Source organism: Diospyros lotus, chromosome 3 (genome assembly GCF_014633365.1).
Source record: "Diospyros lotus cultivar Yz01 chromosome 3, ASM1463336v1, whole genome shotgun sequence".
Classification (NCBI taxonomy): domain Eukaryota; kingdom Viridiplantae; phylum Streptophyta; class Magnoliopsida; order Ericales; family Ebenaceae; genus Diospyros; species Diospyros lotus.
In genome coordinates, this window is record NC_068340.1 from 18,334,457 (window position 1) to 18,353,299 (window position 18,843).

The 18,843-nt window shown below is 40.6% G+C and overlaps 3 protein-coding genes across 3 annotated transcripts; 1 reads left to right on the top strand and 2 right to left on the bottom strand.

Annotated features, from left to right (window-relative positions):
- Positions 1-775: 775 nt before the first annotated feature.
- On the top strand, positions 776-5,552 carry LOC127798099 (auxin-responsive protein IAA11-like). Its single transcript, XM_052331415.1, has 5 exons — positions 776-1,414; positions 2,935-3,260; positions 3,774-3,912; positions 5,079-5,140; positions 5,230-5,552. The coding sequence occupies exons 1-5, from the start codon at positions 1,047-1,049 to the stop codon at positions 5,274-5,276; spliced, it is 942 nt and encodes a 313-aa protein (XP_052187375.1). The 5' UTR covers positions 776-1,046; the 3' UTR covers positions 5,277-5,552.
- A 414-nt stretch (positions 5,553-5,966) lies between these two features.
- LOC127798098 (MDIS1-interacting receptor like kinase 1-like) lies at positions 5,967-9,536 on the bottom strand. Its single transcript, XM_052331414.1, has 2 exons — positions 6,752-9,536; positions 5,967-6,576 (listed from the first exon to the last, which is right to left on the bottom strand). The coding sequence occupies exons 1-2, from the start codon at positions 9,423-9,425 to the stop codon at positions 6,167-6,169; spliced, it is 3,084 nt and encodes a 1,027-aa protein (XP_052187374.1). The 5' UTR covers positions 9,426-9,536; the 3' UTR covers positions 5,967-6,166.
- A 939-nt stretch (positions 9,537-10,475) lies between these two features.
- On the bottom strand, positions 10,476-12,947 carry LOC127797944 (subtilisin-like protease SBT1.2). Its single transcript, XM_052331171.1, has one exon. The coding sequence runs from the start codon at positions 12,941-12,943 to the stop codon at positions 10,610-10,612; it is 2,334 nt and encodes a 777-aa protein (XP_052187131.1). The 5' UTR covers positions 12,944-12,947; the 3' UTR covers positions 10,476-10,609.
- Between the last annotated feature and the right edge of the window lie 5,896 nt (positions 12,948-18,843).

The window sequence follows — 18,843 nt, forward strand, 5'->3', positions numbered from 1 at the left end:
AATCGAATATGTTTGTAAGTTTTAACGATCTAAGTTTTATTTAACTGAATTTTGATTCGTTTATAAATTGAGTTTGAAAATTAGACTTAAGTTCAACTCATTTATTTCAACTTAAAAGAACTCAAACAAATTTTTGTCAAATCAAACATCAAATGACTCAACTCATTTGACCTACCGTCTAATAATATAAAGAGTAAGTGAAACATAGTACATCTTAAAAGTGAGTATAAGAAATAAGGATGCAATAACAAGAAATTAGGAGGACGAAAGAATTAGGAATATGTATTAAAATATAATAATTGAAGGGAAGTGGTGGGGGTGGAATTTTGGCTGTTATCATATTTGGTTCCAACTTGAACTTGCAGTCAGTCACTGGCCCTTGGTTTTGTTAAGCAGCTCTGCCTCTGTGGGCTGCGATGTCGTTGTTGATGATGAAGAAGTTGCCCCTTTTCTTTTCTCATTCATTGCTTTTAATGATGTATAGAGAGCTAATAAGAGTTGTCCAATCAACTTTAAGAAAAAATAAAGTTTCAACTTTGACTTGTCTAAATAAAATACTGGTAATTTGAATAAGTTGCTCTTGACATTTGATAAATCCTTCTTATGCATACATCAATGAAACCCATTTCAATTTAAAAACTTTTTTTCTTTTTAATATAATATTTTCTCGAGAAAATTAGAAAGGAAAATGAAATTGTTTTCCCGAGAAAATAAGGAGGAAAACATGGTAAGAAAAGGGAGAGAGACAAAGGGACAAGAAAGAGGTGGCAGGGCGGGTAGGGTGGGGGTGTTAGCTACGGTTGGAGAAAGCCAAGAAGACGATAATAATGGCAGTGAGGCGCACAAAGCCGACAGCTTCGGCCCCACCCGCCACCAACCGACCCCATCTTCATCTTCCTAGAATTAACATTCCTCTCCTCTTTGCTTTCCAAATTCCAATTACCCATCCAAAACAAACCCCCCCCCCCACCCCTCCTCTCCTCGTTAAAATTTGTTGCTCCAATCGTTCCAACCCGCCATACTGATTTTTCCGATTAGAAGCTGTGATGAAAGGCAATCTGGGTAGTTCTGGCGGCGGCGGCGGCGGAGCTTCGTCCACGTCGACGGTGTCCCGGGAGGACAACCTCCTGGTTTTGACTTCCGATGAATCCTCACCGTACCAATTCCAGCCGCCTGAATCGTCTGATCTTGAGTTGGGTCTTGGCTTGAGCCTCGGCGTCGGCGGTCAGTATGATGGGAGTAGGGTCGTCGCGGCTAAGCACTTCCCTTTTATGGATTCGAAGTCGTCTTCCTCTTCTTCTTCTGCTTCTTCATCTGCTTCTTCTTCATTGACCAAAGCTAATTGCTCCGCCGGCACCAAGAGAACCGCTGATTCCTTTTCGCCACCGCTGCCCGCTAATCGTGGCGGTGTCAGGTAATTCCAACTTCTCTCTCTCTCTCTCTCTCTCTCTCTCTCCCCTTTCTTTCTTTCTGTTCATTTGATTCTTCATAGGTGTTTGCTTTCTACCTTCTTTATGCCCAATTCCTCGTATGTTGTATATTTGTTAGATGTGTTCGTAAGACTTGGATTCTTCTATTTCCATCTTCTGGTCTTTCTTTTACTGTTTCTTATTTCTGTTTGAACATGCCTTTATCACATTTTCTTACGTTTCGATTATATGTCCGCTATGTTTTGAGGAACCTGATTCCTGTATCAAATGCGACTCATCTTTCCTTTTCTGGGTTATTTTCTTTATTCTCCGTTTATATGTAATTTTATACTGTATGTGTTGGGATGTTGTGTCTACTTAATAAATAAAACCATAAATAACTCATCCCTAGGTTCAAAGGATTCAATAATAATAAATTTCCTAAAAAATTATTGGTAATTTGTGTTGTTTCAATTAATTGGGATAGGATGCGAGGACTGTCAGATTAATGGGAAAAAAACATGCTTTGAGGACAGTATACTAATGGCAGAACAAACCGAAAAGGAAGCTTTAAGTGAAGAGCCATTTGATTGAGGATTACATTTCAGCTTATCTAGCTGAGCGCATTCCACTCCTATTCAAACCTGCTATGGTCTCTGTAGTAGGACGGCACTGATTTTCTGCAGAAATTAACCTTTTCGTACGAAGAAAGAGTGCCAGAGTCTGTGCCACTGCAACATTTCAGCAGTTGTGTTTGACATTCTGAGATGTCACTGGTTTGCTGCTAGAATTCCCTCATCAACCACATAAAGCAATGTGGAAATGCTGGAAGTGCAGACGGAATGAGCACATTTGACCATTTTGAAGTCTCTCACCCCGTCAATCAATGATAATGGCATAGAATCAACCCTTCATTGGTGCTTAACTATATATATATATATATATATATTTTCAAGTTTCTTTTGTTCTTGTGAATATGCTTCTTCAGGAATACTTACAAGCATATGTCATTGCAATAATCAACATTCAATTGGGGCAGGGGTGGTAGTTCTGGGTTTAAAGTCAACATTAATTAATGGTCCATTGTCCTGACACTGCAAGAAACAAATAAGCTGTGTCGGCCATGTGGGAGATCTATTTGGATCCCATTGCTTGCATGTTTTACAACATGGCATGAAATTTTGGCTAGAGACAATAATCATGCATTGATCACTCTTCTGATGCTTGCTTTAACTTGAAATCGGTGATCCTCAGACCATTGGATATTAAAAATGTCAAGGCATTGCTTGGTTAACAGTGTCATATTTCGCATGTGGTTTATGAGTGAATAAGCTACAACTTTACATTGATTCTTGCATTTATAATATTTTCCTTCTATCCTTTTGCGCATTCAGTAATGCAGGTGAATTATTGCTGTTTGCTGTGAGCATATTCTGTTCAGGCTAATGAACTGGAGCTATTTGAATTGATATCATTTGTCTCATATCTTTTGTGGTATTTTACCCTTGTCATTTTATTCTTGAAGGAATCAATATGTGGGATGGCCTCCTGTCAGAGCTTATAGAATGAACAGCTTGGCCAACCAAGCAAAATTACCTTCCAGTGAAGAATTTCAGTCTACGGTCGAGAAAACTAACAAAAAGAATGTTGTGGTAGATGTTACTAACAGTAGCATCCATAAGAACAAACAAGATGTTGAAGAGAAAGGACAGCTGCAGACTTCACTTTTTGTGAAGGTGAACATGGACGGAAATGGAATTGGAAGAAAGGTGGATCTGAATGCTCATCGCTCATATGAAACCCTAGCACAAGCACTGGAGAACATGTTCTGTAGACCCACCACAACTGCTGGTGCGAGAAATGAGCTTTATTTATTTATTTATTATTTTGATATTTGATTTAATCTAAACCCCCACCTGCAAGCTGTTAGATGTTGATTTATGGTCTCAAAGGCTTCTTAACCCTTGAGTTATTTTGCATGAGGACTAGTTTGTTAGTTATTGCTGTTTCCATGTTTCTAATCTGATCATGAAGTGACTTGAAGTCACTACTACCTTCATTAATTATGGAGCTGATATTTTTATTCTTCAAACTTCAGTGGTTAAATCATCATACAATGATAAGAGAACTTCTTGTTTTACTTGCCTTGGCGTATGAGCAAAGACTTTAAGTTTCAAAACTAAGTCAAATGTTTAAAATTGCAGCATCCTTTTTAGCTGGCATAGAATTTCACACCTTTGAAATATTGTTTGGGAGTTAAATGTTGATTCGTATTTTGGGATAGCATGATAATGCTGGTGTTTAGCTTGTCTTCTTGTAGAATTTCATGTGTCATGACTAATAGTTGCAATTTCTTCATGATAGGACCAAATATGGACGAGCATGATGTAAATGCAGAGCAAATAGTTTCACACTCCAAGTTATTGGATGGATCATCAGAGTTTGTGCTAACATATGAAGACAAAGAAGGAGACTGGATGCTAGTTGGTGATGTTCCATGGGGGTATGTATCTTCTGCTCATTGACAACATATGAACATAATGCTGGATAATAAATCTGACTTGTATTTGTTGAGCACAATAGATGTGACCCATAAAAAAGGGGAGTGCTAAGTGCACAAAACTCCCAGCTTTGCAAGAGTAGAGGGATGCTTGCATTTCTACGGAACCTTCCCTTTACTTTTTTGCAAAGAGGCTGTTTCTACAACTTGAATCTGTGGCCTTTTGGTCACAAAGGAGCAACCTTACTGTTGCTACCAAGGTTCAGGCTCAATGAACGAGACCTTTGTGTTCTAATTTTTTGCAAAATCTAGAGGCTACCTGTCTGCAATTGCCACTTGATAAAATATACAAATCAAAAGCCTCAATATCAAACGTGCATATTAAAGTAGGTCTACCAGACACCTTGGTGGATTTCATTATGGGTTATGTGTCTTTTGAACTTCTTTAAGGATCCGTGTAGTTATGGATTTGTAGGAAGATGCTCAATCATCTATAATCACTGTCATCTTTTCTAGGTTTCTAGAGTCTATTATGTGTTTAATTGTGGTGATATTGGTGAAGGTAGTCAAGTAAATGGCTTTTGCCACTAAGGTTCAAGTCTCAGTAATTCCATCCTGAGCATAAATTTGAAGCAACAATTGTAAACTTCAGCTGTTGATTTAGTGGGCAACATCAATAGATTGTCTCTTCTTGGATCACTTATTTAAATAAAGCAGTTTATGTTCTCAAAGTAGCGATCATCCAATAAAATCTTAGGATATTTCTTTTTCAAGTTTGTTTAAAATTCTTGTTACTTTTTATTCTACTACATGGTAGGGAGCCTGTATGTTCTGTCTTCAGTTCATGTAATCCTATTTACGGTAGCTTTTCAAGCAAAAGGTACTAACTGATTCCCTCATAGTAAGAGGCATGTCAATACGAGTTATTCACCTGAAATATTTGCCCTTTCGGCAAAAATCTCAACAGAGAAAAATCTGATAATGGTGTCTCTAGTATGAGGGAATTGAAACTTAACCACAATGACAAGCTGAGAATGTGATGAACTATTAGTGATTGCATCAAGTACTTGAAACAACATAGAAAGGTCTTAAACTTTGAAAGCATTTGTGCTCTCTTACTACCAGTTTTAAGTTTCTCTCTTTTCTTTTCTGGTTGAATTTTTGTTCAGGATGTTTCTTAGCTCTGTGAAGAGGCTAAGGATCATGAGGACATCAGAGGCTAAAGGATTCGGTATGTTGACACTTCACAAACAATGTCATTCTACAAAGTTGCTGCAATATATCTCTAACTTCATCAAATTCATCATTTCTATTTTGCAGAACCAAGATTTCAAGAAAGAAATGGGAGACAAAGTGAGGGCATCTAGATTATATTTTCCACCTTATTTTCAGGATGATGAAAAGACTTGGCATTTGAAGAGTGAAATACAGAGAAGAAAAGAGACTGCATTTTGTTGGAGTAATAACTAGTCCTCTTCGGTTTATTTCCGTTTGGAGATTTACATGGTCTTTCACATATTATACCTTGTTCACCGGTCCGTTGGGAGAGGTTTTTGTCTAAATGATAACAGCATCTTGCTTATCTATGATACATACAAATGCATAGTTTGGGACTATTTCAATATAGTTTTGTTTTTGGTGTACCCCGAAATGGATTATTTAATCCTTGTTGATGGGTGATGAAAAGAAAGATCACATGCGTTACAAGAGTTTGTACTCTATGATTCATGGAGATTATTTTTCTATTTTGGGGCGTGTATTCTGGGGTATGGGGTGGGTTCGCAATCCCCATTCCCTGTTGGTAGCGGGGATGGGGTTTAGGACTTATACTCTGCCAGGGCAGGACAGGATATTCGGTATTAGGGTCAGGGATGGGGTAAGCAAAACCCTGCCCTGTCCCGCCACGTAGCTATTCCTAGCTGTAGATGAGAACTTATTCGAGTTGACATTATCATTTCTCAGTTGGCAATGCAAGCATGAGATGCAGAGAAATGTAGGGTTAGAGTTTCAAATAGTAAAGAACGAAAAGAAAGCACAGAGAAGAAACAAAAGGTGAGGTGGAGGTGCCAGAGTGTATATCGGCCACCGGAAAATTAGGCATTGTTATTCTACATTTGACTACACTTCAAAATTATGGACATTCTTATGCTCATCACATTCTAGACACCACCAACTTGCACAAGTGATTACAAAATTTCTAGAGAAACTTGTACATACAGAGACGAATTGAACAAATGATATTGACTTGATTTTGTTCTTACAGTAGGCCGTTTACAGGCGAAGTGCTAAAGACTGGCATTTCCTTTTCAATGGCATTTCCTCCATTGATATTGCTACTGCTTTTTCTCCTAGGCTTTGCCTCTTCTAGCATTGTTATAACATCCCTCATCGATGGCCTCTCCTTGGGGAGCTTGGCTGTACAAAGAAGTGCTACTTGAAGGACTAATAGCATCTCTTCTTTGACATATTTACAGTTGCCTACATTAGGATCCAGTGCCTCTTCCAAAGATCTGTTCTCTCTAATCTTCCTCCTAATCCATTCAACTACATCAACAGCTTCTCCAAACTCGGGATCTAATGGACGCTTTCCTGTGAGAAGTTCCATTAGAACAACTCCATAGCTATATATATCGCTCTTCTCATCGACTTTCAACGTGTATCCATATTCTGCCAAGGATTCAATGCATGATTGTTAGCCGCAAATCATGTACCAGAAGAAATTTTTTGAAATGAACTCGGTGATTTCAGTTGTTCATACAGCCCAAGCTCAAAAGTTAACTACTACAATCTGTAGTGAAAAGAGGCAAAAAAATGTCAAAACTGATCAGAACAATTAACATACCAGGGGCTATGTATCCATAGGACCCAGCAACCATAGACACAGTCTCGTTCTTCTCGACCATCATCTTTGCCAATCCAAAATCAGCAATCCTTACCTCTAGATTTGCATCGAGAAGTATGTTATTTGACTTGATATCCCGGTGGATGACGGGAGGATGGCAGTCATGGTGGAGATAAGCAAGCCCGTGGGCTACTCCAACTGCTACGTTATATCGAGAAACCCAGTCTATAAGCAACCTCCCTCCTTGTTTGCCATGTAAAGCTTCTCCAAGGCTGCCAGTCTGCATATACTCGTAAACTATCATCGCGTCATTATCATTGTGAAGAAATCCCAGTAGCCTCACTATATTTCGATGCCTTAGCCTCCCTAGAAGATTCACCTCCCCTATAAGATCCTCGCTGCTTCCCACTTCAATATCGTTCCCCCTTCTCCACAACTTTTTAACCGCAACAACTGTATTCAACCGTTGCATTTCAGCCTTGTAGACCACCCCAGTCGCCCCCATGCCTATTATATTTGATTCCTTGATGCAAGCTAGGATGTCATTACTTGCAAAGCCAAGTCTCTGGAATGCCATTAGTCTCCAAGGCCATTCTCCGTTGCCCATCTCAAATCTATGCTCAAAGCAACTCCCATCAGAATACCGCCTCTTGTATAACGATCGCACACCAAAAACTGCAGTCGCAACTGCTAGAAGGGACAAAATCCCGATGATCCATCCTGCAACGAGGTGCTTTTCATGTAAACTCCTTTGCGTGGATTTGTAGGCCAGATTTTGGGAACATGGAGGTAGCACTCCACCACAGAGACCCTCGTTGCCAAAAAGATCATTTGGGTTTATCGTCCTGAGCATGCCATTGGCAGGGACAGGACCCTCCAGCTTGTTGTAGGAAACATTGAGCATCTCCAGGGCTGGTGAGTTCCCAAAATTCTCCGGAATCCTACCACTGAGAGAATTGTTGGATAAATCCAGAATGGCTAATGTAGGCATCATGGCCACGGCTGTTGGGATTGGCCCAGTTAACTGATTGTTGCAAAGATTCAAAGTTACCAATCTTCCACATGAAGCTATACTGGTGGGAATGCTTCCTCTGAAATGATTAGATGAGAGATCTAGTACTGACAGTGAAGGGCAGTCCTGAAACTGATCTGGGATTTCTCCTATCAGATCATTATCCGAAGCTAGAAAGTTTTGCAGATGGGGAATGGACAGAATGGAGGAAGGAAGAGAAGATTGGAGGCGATTTCGGGAGAAATCGATGAATGAAAGTGCAGAAGATTCAGCAATGTCACTTGGGATTTGCCCAGTGAGGCTATTATTTGCCAATTCCAGTCTCTGAAGCTTCCCAAGCTTGCCAAACCCAGTTGGGATCTTACCAGAAAGAAGATTGTTTTGCATTCTAATACGAACTAGGGAAGAACATGCTGACAATTCAACAGGAATTGGACCAGAGAAACCATTGTTGAAAAGGATTAGCTTAGTGAGGTTACCTCCACTGCACAAGCAGGCCGGTATTTGACCGGAAAACGAGTTGGAAGAGATGTCCAACCACTGCAGCGGTGAATTAAGGCCAAGATCATCTGGCAAAGGGCCTGACAAGGAGTTGTTCCATAGCTCAAGCACCTCTAACTGAGCCAACCGCCCGAGCCGAGACGGAACCGAACCTGACATGTGGTTGCACATCAGATTCAGGAGCTGCAGATTTTTCAGCTCAGCTATCACCGGTGGGATTTCTCCTGACAACATATTATCAGAGAGATCCAATACCTTCAACCAAGTAATGTTGCCAATTGCTGGTGGAATCTTCCCTTCAAAGCTGTTTCGGTACAGGAGGAGTGTATTTAGTTGCTTCAGCCTCCCCAATTCGGCCGGAATGGAGCCACCCAGATTGCCAACGGCCAAGTCAAGATACCGGAGATTGGTGAGATTTCCAAACTCTGCCGGGATCTCGCCTTCGAATGCATTGTAGCCGATAATCATGGATTCCAGTGATGAAATCTGGCCTAGCTCCGGTGGCAATTTGCCCGTAAGATTATTTCCGGAAAGGCCAAGAAACTTCAGCTTTTCTAAGTTTTTCAACGATTTGGGTATTGATCCTTGGAAGAAATTCCCTCTGAGATCCAAGCTCTCGAGCAGCACTGCATCTCCAAGATCATCGGGAATGTGGCCGGAGAAGTTGTTGCCCGAAGCATTCAGCGTGACCAATCCGGCGGCCTTTCCAATCCCCGCCGGGAAGCCGTCGACGAAGAAGTTTTGGCTTACATCAATAGCCTTCAATGCGCTGGCATTGAACAAAGACTTGGGCAACGAGGAGGAGAAGCCATTGCAGCACAAGTTGAGAGAAGCGAGGCTCTTCAGCAGTTGGATGTCGTCCGATATGGCGCCGGTGAGATTCATCCGGGAGAGATCTAGCTTGTCGACGGCTCCATTAGAGTTGCACCACACTCCAGCCCAATTACAGTGGACTGAAGCGTTACTAATTACCCTATTGTTCGGAAGCTTCCAGTCTTGAAGATGATCCTGAGGATCAACAAGCCTTGTTTTTATGGCCAGCAAAACCATCGCTTCGTCGGCCAAGACAGCTTTCTCAGCCGCCTTAGCGTAGCCCAAAAGGTGGCTACCAATGCAACAGTAGAAGGAGAGGAAGAAGAAGAAGTGTGATTGGAGCTTCATACTGTTGCTGATTCTGTTCGTTAATCTTTGTTAACTTCTTCTTGCTTTTTCCAGACCATTTTAGAGATTGGTCCGGGGAAGATGGTGGAAGAAGACGGCAGTTGGGGTGGGGTGGGGTGGGGTGGGGTGACTGGGGGAGATGAGGGAGAGTGAATTGAGTGTTAAAAAATGAGAGTTAATGGAGAGAAGATTGGCTGATTACTAAAATATATATATAGTAAAAGGACGACTGCTAGACTACAAGAATTAATGTGTTGTTATGCCGCCGCTGCTGCTGCTGATGATGTGCTAAGCTTCTCCAGTTATAATTACTACTATATTTCTATTTGATTTGAATGTCAACTTCAAGTGGGCAAAATGGGATTATTAGCTAATAATTGTGTTTCTTCCTACTACTAGAGATTATTAATTAATTAGCTGCTGAGCTATCAGATTTATCTATTAACGTTCCCAAGTAAATATCAGTTTTGGGGTGGGGTAGCTGTACCTCCCCCTTCTTCTTTTTTATCATTAATTAAAATGGTAATACATTCCAATTAAACTCCCTCTTTACGATTTCCATTTCGATTGTAGTGCACACACAATGTAATATATTCGTATTAAAAAAAAAAAAAAGTAGAGATGAAATCTAAGTAATTAAGACGACTTCTTGGCAAGTAAGTATGATTAGAGAGAGAGAGAGAGAGATTAGGAGGCTGTTTGGATCTTTGTTAAGAGAATCTTAATAATGGGCATGTGGGCTTACGTGCGTCCACATGACCCACACCCACTACCACCACCTCTCACATGCCACGTGTTCCCCCACGTGCTCACTAAGCCCCCACACCCCACCCCCCAACATTTATTTATTTCTTAAATTATAAATTACTGAAATTATTATTTTCAATAATAATTATAAAGTAGTTTGGGCTTATTACGGACCACAAGTGCAGTGATCCAACCTCATTTTGGCTCTTCCCACAAGTTTATAAGAGGACTAATACACCACACATACATATATGTATATATAAACTCAATTATTAATGTCAAAGTCTCCATCTTTATCCGACAATAAAGGGAATGACGTTCAACTCAGAAGACAAGATCCTCAGATCTTTCAATGGCGTCGGCCTTCAAACACCCAACAATATATGAAGAAGAAAACAGCAGTTGCGTCCAGCTGCTACAGTTCCATGGCAAGCTAGCTAGTTACGTGGATTGGATCTCCATGTCACTGCGATGGGGCTTCGGACCCTGTAAAACCTGTTCTGAGAATGCTTCCACGTCAACTGCCCCTCGGCCATGCTCAAATTCTCCATTCCCCTGCTCTTCTTCGATACAAACCACACTCTGTAGCTCAAGCTCTGGTTCACCCGTTTGAACACCAGTCGCCGAGGCGTAACCCTCACTTCCACTCCTTCAGGCGCCACCACTTCCACCGAGTAAATGGAATTCGGGCTCCCCACGTTCGTCAGCCGCCGTTCCACCATCCTTTCGGCCACCCCCCGCCGGAAAGTCACCGAGATGGAGGGGTAGTTCAGGCTGAATCGCTTAATTTGCCGGCAGCTCGTGTTGCGGTGAGTAATGGTGAAGATTTCAGCCCTCGTGTACCCCATCGTGCAGAGATAGGCGACGTATTCCTCCGGCCGGATATCGTATGCCAGTCCCGGGTTCATGGCGCGCTCCGGCTTCACATGCCCAGCTCCCATGGCGAAGACTCCCGCCGGCTTGTCCCCGTCCAGAATCCGCTTCCCTAAATGGTCGGTGAAGTCCGCCGTCGTAATGATGGCCGACTTGATCATCGCCGGAGTCCACGTCCGATAAGCGGAGTGGAGCAGGGCGGCGATACCGCTGACGTGGGGGCAAGCCATGGAGGTGCCGGACAAGACGGTGAAGTTCACTCTTCTGGAATCTTCTGGAAGCCCCGTGGGGCCCAGGTTTTGTGGCCACGCCGCAATAATGTTGACCCCTGGAGCAATTACGTCCGGTTTGATGATCGAAGGGTTTATAAAACTCGGCCCTCTTGATGAAAACTGGGCCACGGCCGGAGCTCTGGATCGTCCGATCACAGTTCCTCCGAATATGATTTTGGCTCTGGGTCTGGTCGTTGAGTTCATGTAGCCCTTAAGCTCGACGGATTCGTCGAAGCCGATCAACGTCGCCGGCAGGACATGGGCGTCCACCGAGTCTTCCCCCAAGTTCAACGCCGTATTCGCCAGAACCATGGCGGCTCCGCCGGCTTCCTTCACAGCCTGGCCTTTCTCTGCCCTGCCGTTGATGCCTCGATCACAGACCACCATTTTTCCTCGAACCTTCGCCTTTGGAAGCGACCCTCTTAGACAGAATTCACTTGCACTCTCCCCACCGGTGACATAAACCAGCTCGAGCTCTCTCTGAGCGGCCGGCACCCGGTTTCCAGGGTACAGCGATTCCCCGTACAGCAATTTTCCGTTGGCCAACCGGACTACGGCGGGGAATCTCCGGTCAAGCGTGCTGGCGCCTACCGTGGCGATCCAGGGAGCGTCGTTGGAAACTGAATTCTCTATCGGGCCGTTGTTACCGGCTGAACATATCACTGATATTCCCTTCTCCATTGCTCGGAAGCTCCCTATGGCGATGTTGTCTTCGTAGAGGGGGACCGGGAAGCCACCCAGCGAGAGGGAAAGCACGTCCACGCCGTCTCTAATGGCTGCGTCCATGGCGGCCAATATATCGGAGCTGTAGCAGCCGTTGATCCAGCAGACTTTGTAGATGGCGATGCGGGCGCCGGGAGCCATGCCTCGGGCCACCCCAGCTCCGCTGCCGAGCACGCTGGCCATCGGCACGGCGGCACCGGCCGCGGTGGACGAGGTATGAGTTCCATGGCCCTGAGAATCCCTCGGCGATGCATACTCCGCGACAGCGTTGTGGGCCGATGATAAAGCGGCTAGATTGTGGCCTTTGGTGAAGAACCTGGCGCCAATGAGCTTCCGGTTACAGTTTGAAGAGTTGAAATTTTGCCCTTGTTGGCAAATCCCTCTCCACTTTCTGGGCACCGGCGGCATGCTCCGGTCGTCGAAGCTGGGGCTCTCCGGCCAAACTCCGGTGTCAAGCACTCCAATTATGGAGCCCCGCCCGAAACCGGACTTGTACCAGCCGCCTTGCCCGGTGGGGTTGAGGCCCAAGAACTTGTATGAATAAGTAGTGTGAAGCTGGAGCTTGTTGTCGGGCCTGATCGCAATAACATCGCGGTGTTTTTGCATCGAGCGAAGCTCGTCTTGGGACAGAAGAGCCGCGAAGCCTTCAATGGCGGAGTGGAAAGAGTAAAGAAGACGAGAAGAAGGATCAGATTTCGGGGAAACTAGGAATTGTTGGAGGAGGGAGAGATGCCATTGAAGCTTGGAAGAGTAGAAAGGGGTGGCCATTCCAAGTGGGTGGAGCTGAACTATGTAGGTTTGAAGGTTCTGAGCCTGGAGGCGGCCGGAAAGAAGAAGAACAGTGGAGAAGAAGAAGAAACAGCGGTGGTGCTGGGTTTTGGCCGCCATGGAAGTAAGCTGCATGTGGTGGTTGGGTTTGCAATTGCATGCATGGATTTGTGGGTGGCGTGGGGGGCTATTTGAAGGTGGCGATCGTGGAGAATTCAGAATTCAAATTGCACAAGAGCTCGTGAGATTAAGGGGCTCTTCTTCACGAGGATCCTTAATTGCCTCTCTCTCTCTCCCTCTACCCGTCTATCTATCTATATCTATGAATTATGATCGATGCGCGCGCGGCCTAAGCTTTCACTTCACGGGAAGTTATGGCTCAGAATTTAAGGATAGGATACACAGTCGTCTGAAGAAATCCATATGGTAGAAGTAGCCGTTAATTCAATGAATGTCCCTTTGCTCTTCCTTACGCTGCTTTGGTGTGTGTTCCTTCCTAGCTCTTCTTCTTCTCCTCTGCCCCCGCCTTCGTCTCATTTAATTTCATTACGTGGAATTATTGACAATATAAAATTTTATTTTTTTTTACTTTTTATTAATATAACATAAATAATAATCTGTCAAAATGAGCATGGAATAGATTATTTAGTAGCCATCACTGTCACATTATTTTTGAGATGATTTTCATGCCAATAATTGTTCGATGAATTTTCATGAATTATATACTTAATTAGTTTATCTGTTCTCCTGTGGACTATCTTGTTTCATTTTCTCTTTTGGGTTGGAAGGGTTATTTTGCACTGTAGAGAGAATCCTTTGTTAAATTGATGTTCTAGTCTCTTCACAAAGGATTGATTCATTGCAAATATTAATTCCTCAAAAGGAAAAGAAAAATTAAAAAGAGAAAAGAGAGCCCATAAAATTTAGAGCCAATTTCCCTTTGCTAAGCCAAAATTTTAGCAAGGGGGATGGAAGAAGCTGCTCCAACATAGCTCATCATTCTCGAATTCGCTGGCCATTCAAAAAGCGAAGCCCAAATCCCTCATCTTTTGTTACTATCTTATCTTCCATCGCAGCTCTCGCCATCCCTTCTCACAACGGTCACCACTAGGGGCATTGCCATTCCCGTCATCATCATAGTTGCAAATGTCATCGTCGAAGTATGAAGTTCCATTAGAAAAGACGAAAAGGACCAAGCACATAATAGCTAATTTGCCGTTGACTTCGAAGATGACTATTGAAGACGATCAAATACGACAAAAAAGAATAGGCCCATGGCCAAATAAGACGAAAAGTTGTAGCAAAGGAGAAGACGAACATAAACAGTGAAGATGGTCGGTTACGGCTAACCACATTGATGACAACTTCCTCCTCTTCAAGATATTACTTTGTATTTTTGTATTTGTGTTTTCTAATTTTAGTCCGTGGTTGTTGGTTTTTCCAATCAGTCAAGCCAGAGATTGTTCTTTTTTGTTTCAATCTCTACAATTTTTTTTTTTTTTTTGTAGTTTTTTATCACTTGCTTGATCTGTCTTTGCTAAATTTGATTTATGTTTGTTTGATCTATCTTTGTTGCCCTTTGTGTTTCTTGCTCTGAGTTTGTGTTTTTTGTCTTTGTTGTTCTTTGTGTTTTTCAGCATATTTGGGCTATTGTTTTTGTGTTTAATTTGAATTGGATTTGAGTATTGATTTAGCATATTTGGGTTATTGGTGTACTGTTTTTGTGTCTAATTTGAATTGAATTTGAGTATTGATTTATCATATTTAGGTTATTGGTGTATTATTTTTGTGTTTAATTTGAATTGGATTTGAGTATTGATTTAACTAAATTTGTTCTTATTTTTTGTGCAATTTTGGTTCTTGTAATTAATAAGAGTGTTGATTCAATCTCTCTCTTAGTTTTTTTTTTTTTTTTTGTGATTTTTTACACAAATTGACCAATTATCTTTTGTTTGCCATAGAGAGGGATAATAATGAATATTAGTACACAAATTTTCTCAATGATGACTAGAATATTCAAGACAAGTATGCGAATGTGGCGACCACTCCATTCATCCCTAGCTAGCACTCAAAGAAACAAAGGTATTGGGAAAGAGTTTATGCCTATTTCCATAAATATTAAGAGTTTAAGTTTGATCGAATTCCCAATTCATTGATACATCGTTGGTCTACAATCCAACTTGTAGTATGCAAATTTTAAGGATATACTATAATCAAATAGATGATAGAAATCAAAATGGAACAATATAACAAGATAAGGTAAATTCACTCATTATCCTTTTGTTGCTAACTATTAATATCATATTGATAGTCATTGTTATTGACATTTTTTTTAACTTATTAGATTTCTCAAGCAGTAGAGATGTACAAGAGGCTACAAAAGTCTACCTTGATATTTCCACATTGCTGGCATGAGTCGTGACATGAACCAAAAATTTGTTATACTTCCTCGAAGAAAAAATTTAAAATTTCTCAAAATACAAGTCTAGCAACATCATCACCATCTACTCTCGATTTGGTGAACTTGTCTAATATTGATATCTAAAGCAATGAACTTTCATTGGAATGACCAATGGCAAGAGATGCTACAAAAGAATGTGGAAGAAAAGATAAATCCAAGGTATATGGAAGCTTCAGCCAAGGAAATAAAAAACATGCTAAGGGAAATTGATAGAATTGATTAGCAATGGCACCACAACCCAAGAGGGGGAGTGAATTAGTTGTTTAAAAAATTTAAAAACTTTGTGGAGATTTTGAAAGAGGAATATGAAAGTAAAGAAGCATAATCAAAATAAAATGCAAGAGGGACACAAGCAATTTATAGTGGTTCAACTAAACCTAGTTTAATCCACTCCCATAACTCCTCACTAAGGATTTCGAAACATCCATTAAATGTTTCTACTTGATCACAAGTAAGCCCTCTAATCCCCAAGACTAGAAAATACAACATCCTACTATCAAAGTAGGCCCTCTAGCAACCCTGTTAGGAAAATACAAGAGATTTTACAATAGAAGAAAGTCTAAAAGATAAATCTCTTAGTTACAAGATCTCTCAAAAATTAAATGCAACGCTTAAAATCAAATGACACAACTTGAATACAGAGTCTTTGAGAGAAAATGAATAGAACAATTTAGCACTTGAGAGATTTGAACACTTGAATGCTTGTAATAAATTTTCTAAGAACTTTAAATGATCCATCAACCCTCAATTTATAGTTCTTGACAAATGCTTCCAAAAATATGGTCGTTGGTGGTAGTTGGGAGCAATTAATGAGCTTCCAGAACTAGCCGTTGGAGAAGTCTACAAAAAAAAAAAAAAAAAAAGGTCAACAGATTCTAAGAATTGGTCGACAAGTTAATTCAAAAAATTGAGAATCGATTGACATCAAGAGTAAAAACAGTCAACATGCTGAACAACAGTAGACCGATTTATATGCAGTGGCCGTCGACCATTCATGGATGAGATACTCAATTATATAGCCTTGGAGATACTCGAGTAAATAGATGCTCGAATTATATAACTTTGAAGATACTCGATTTTTCAGAAAAGCTCACTCGAGTAATAAAATATCCTTACTCAATTTCAAAAAATACCTTACTCAATTTAGCTTTGAGATAACAAAAATTTGGATAACATACTCGAGTAGGAACCTATGATAGTCGATTGGACTAATTCATATTATCGATTGTTTTTGAAAGTATGCTGAGTAGTATTCGATTGAGTTTTATCACAAAACTTTTTCATATTTAATCGATTTTCATAAAAAATTTCTCACAACCTTTATAACATACTTGACTAATACAAAAGTATGCTTGACTATTTTGAAAAGATATCTGAGTATAAAATTATCAAACTTAAGAGAAAATCAAAATATTTTAAAAATTATCAATAGACCAAATTTACTAAAAAATATTTGATCACCAAAAAATATTTTCTCAATAAATCAAAACGCAAATTTTTTAACAATCTCTATTTTTTTGATTTATGAACCTATTTGATGATGACAAAATATTTTAAATTAATTAACTTAGGAAAAAATACATAGAGAGATATTTAAGAAATATAAGAAAGCTCCTGAAATGTTGACCTATTGAGAAACTTTTCTTGAAACTAATATACCATTTTCTCCCCATTTTTGTTAGAAATCAAAGAATGACTCACAAGGGTTAAAAAAATGCAATACAGAGCTCCCCTTGACTTATATAATAGACCATCACTGATAGAAAGTCATGAAGTAATCACAAGGCATAAGCAGAAAAACATATTCAAAATATGATGCAATATAGTTCATCAATCATAACAAAGTATCAAAACAAAAAATCTCCAAATTCAATACATAATCATCCAAACATAATTTAAACTTCTAAATATAATCAGAAAATCATCCAAGCATACATCACAAGTAAGCATCCATCATAATTACAAGATCCAAAAATATTGTTTTTAGAGCACTCAAGTTCACTCAACCACACATAAACTTTAGTCTTGAGCTCTCTCTTCCTCATTCTCTATCCTGGTTGACCTTTGAGCAATAGTTTTGAAGCCTTGTTGAAGTCATTGCCTTACACACGTGGACCTTATGCGCTTTGCCATTGGATAAGACTTCTTGGTCGTTTCCCACAGACACAACGTCAAATTGTTGTTATCTTATCACAACAATTAAATTTACTTGTCTTAAGGAACAATTCAGGTAGAGTCACAAGGTCTGAGGCACCACAAAAGGGGATCAACTGGTGCCGAGCTTGATCCATTGTCCAAGAGAGTCGAGAGGACACTGGGAGTCTTCAGGTGGCTACTGGGAGTCTCCAGGGGCTTTGCTCCCCAAAGAGTCTTCGGATGGATAGTCTTTTGCAATGTCTCTAGATGGGTCTGCAACATAGAGACAGTTAAAAGGCACGTAGGGATCTTCCCTACATGGTGTAACATTCCGGCATTTTAGGTAAATTATAATAGTGATTAATTTCTGCATTCAAAATAATTTATTTACGATTTATTGAATATTTGTGGTTTTGAGGAATTTAATGAGGGATATTAAAATTTATTGTATTTTAGAATGGGAAAGTGATTGCAAGTTTATGGAAATTTTGGTGTCTAAGTGTGATATCCGAAACTAAAATTGGGATTACCTTAAAATTAAAATATGCATACATATAATTGAGGAAGCTTCTAGATCGAGTGGCACGCACGCAAGGGAAGACTTGGGTAGCTAGAGGTGGCAGGTTTCGATCCAAGGGGCATGCATGCGTGCGGGTAGGAAAATGCTGGAATTAATTCGGGTGCCACTTGGAGGCCATGCAGCTACTTGCTAGTGCCACGTGTTGGCTACTGGGATGCTCAGATTTTTTTGTCCACCAAAGCCTTAATTTTCTCAAATGACAATGTAATTCTTCTAGCCACGTGAAAGTGAAATGATGTTGTCAAATTGTGTGGGCTACTAAATGATGGACTTTGGGGTGAGTAAATTAAGTAGAGTTGTGGCTGAAAATTAACGGCTTATGATTGCAATTGGAAATTGGAGTATAAATAAGGTGTAAGCCAAGGGAAAAATCAGAGAAGCCAAGGGAAAAATCAGATAAGCTAAAGAAGAAATTTGAAGGAGAAGCCATGAACTCAAGGACAAATATTGAAGAAAACAAAGACCAGTAAGAACGTAGAAGGAAAATGACAGGTAGGGTTAAGAGCAAGGTAAGTGAAAAATATCATAAAATTAGATAGAGTTTGCTTTAATTCTTGCGTCTTATTCTGCTATTTTATTACTTTTTGTGTTAGAGGAATTCCAAGGCATGACGATCGTGATTTTAACAGTTTAGAGAAATTTTGCAAGAAAGACAATAGACACTATTTTGGTAAGGGTTAATATGTTCTTTGTGTAAATTATTTTGTCATGACTTACATGTGATGACAAGGGAGTGCCTAGGCATGAGGCTATGGATTTTGGAGGCAAAACATAGCTTGTGTTAGAGTTTAGAAAAAATCATATAGGGCCACCAAGACTCCTGGATGGATGAGGTGAACGGGCCTACATGCATGATTT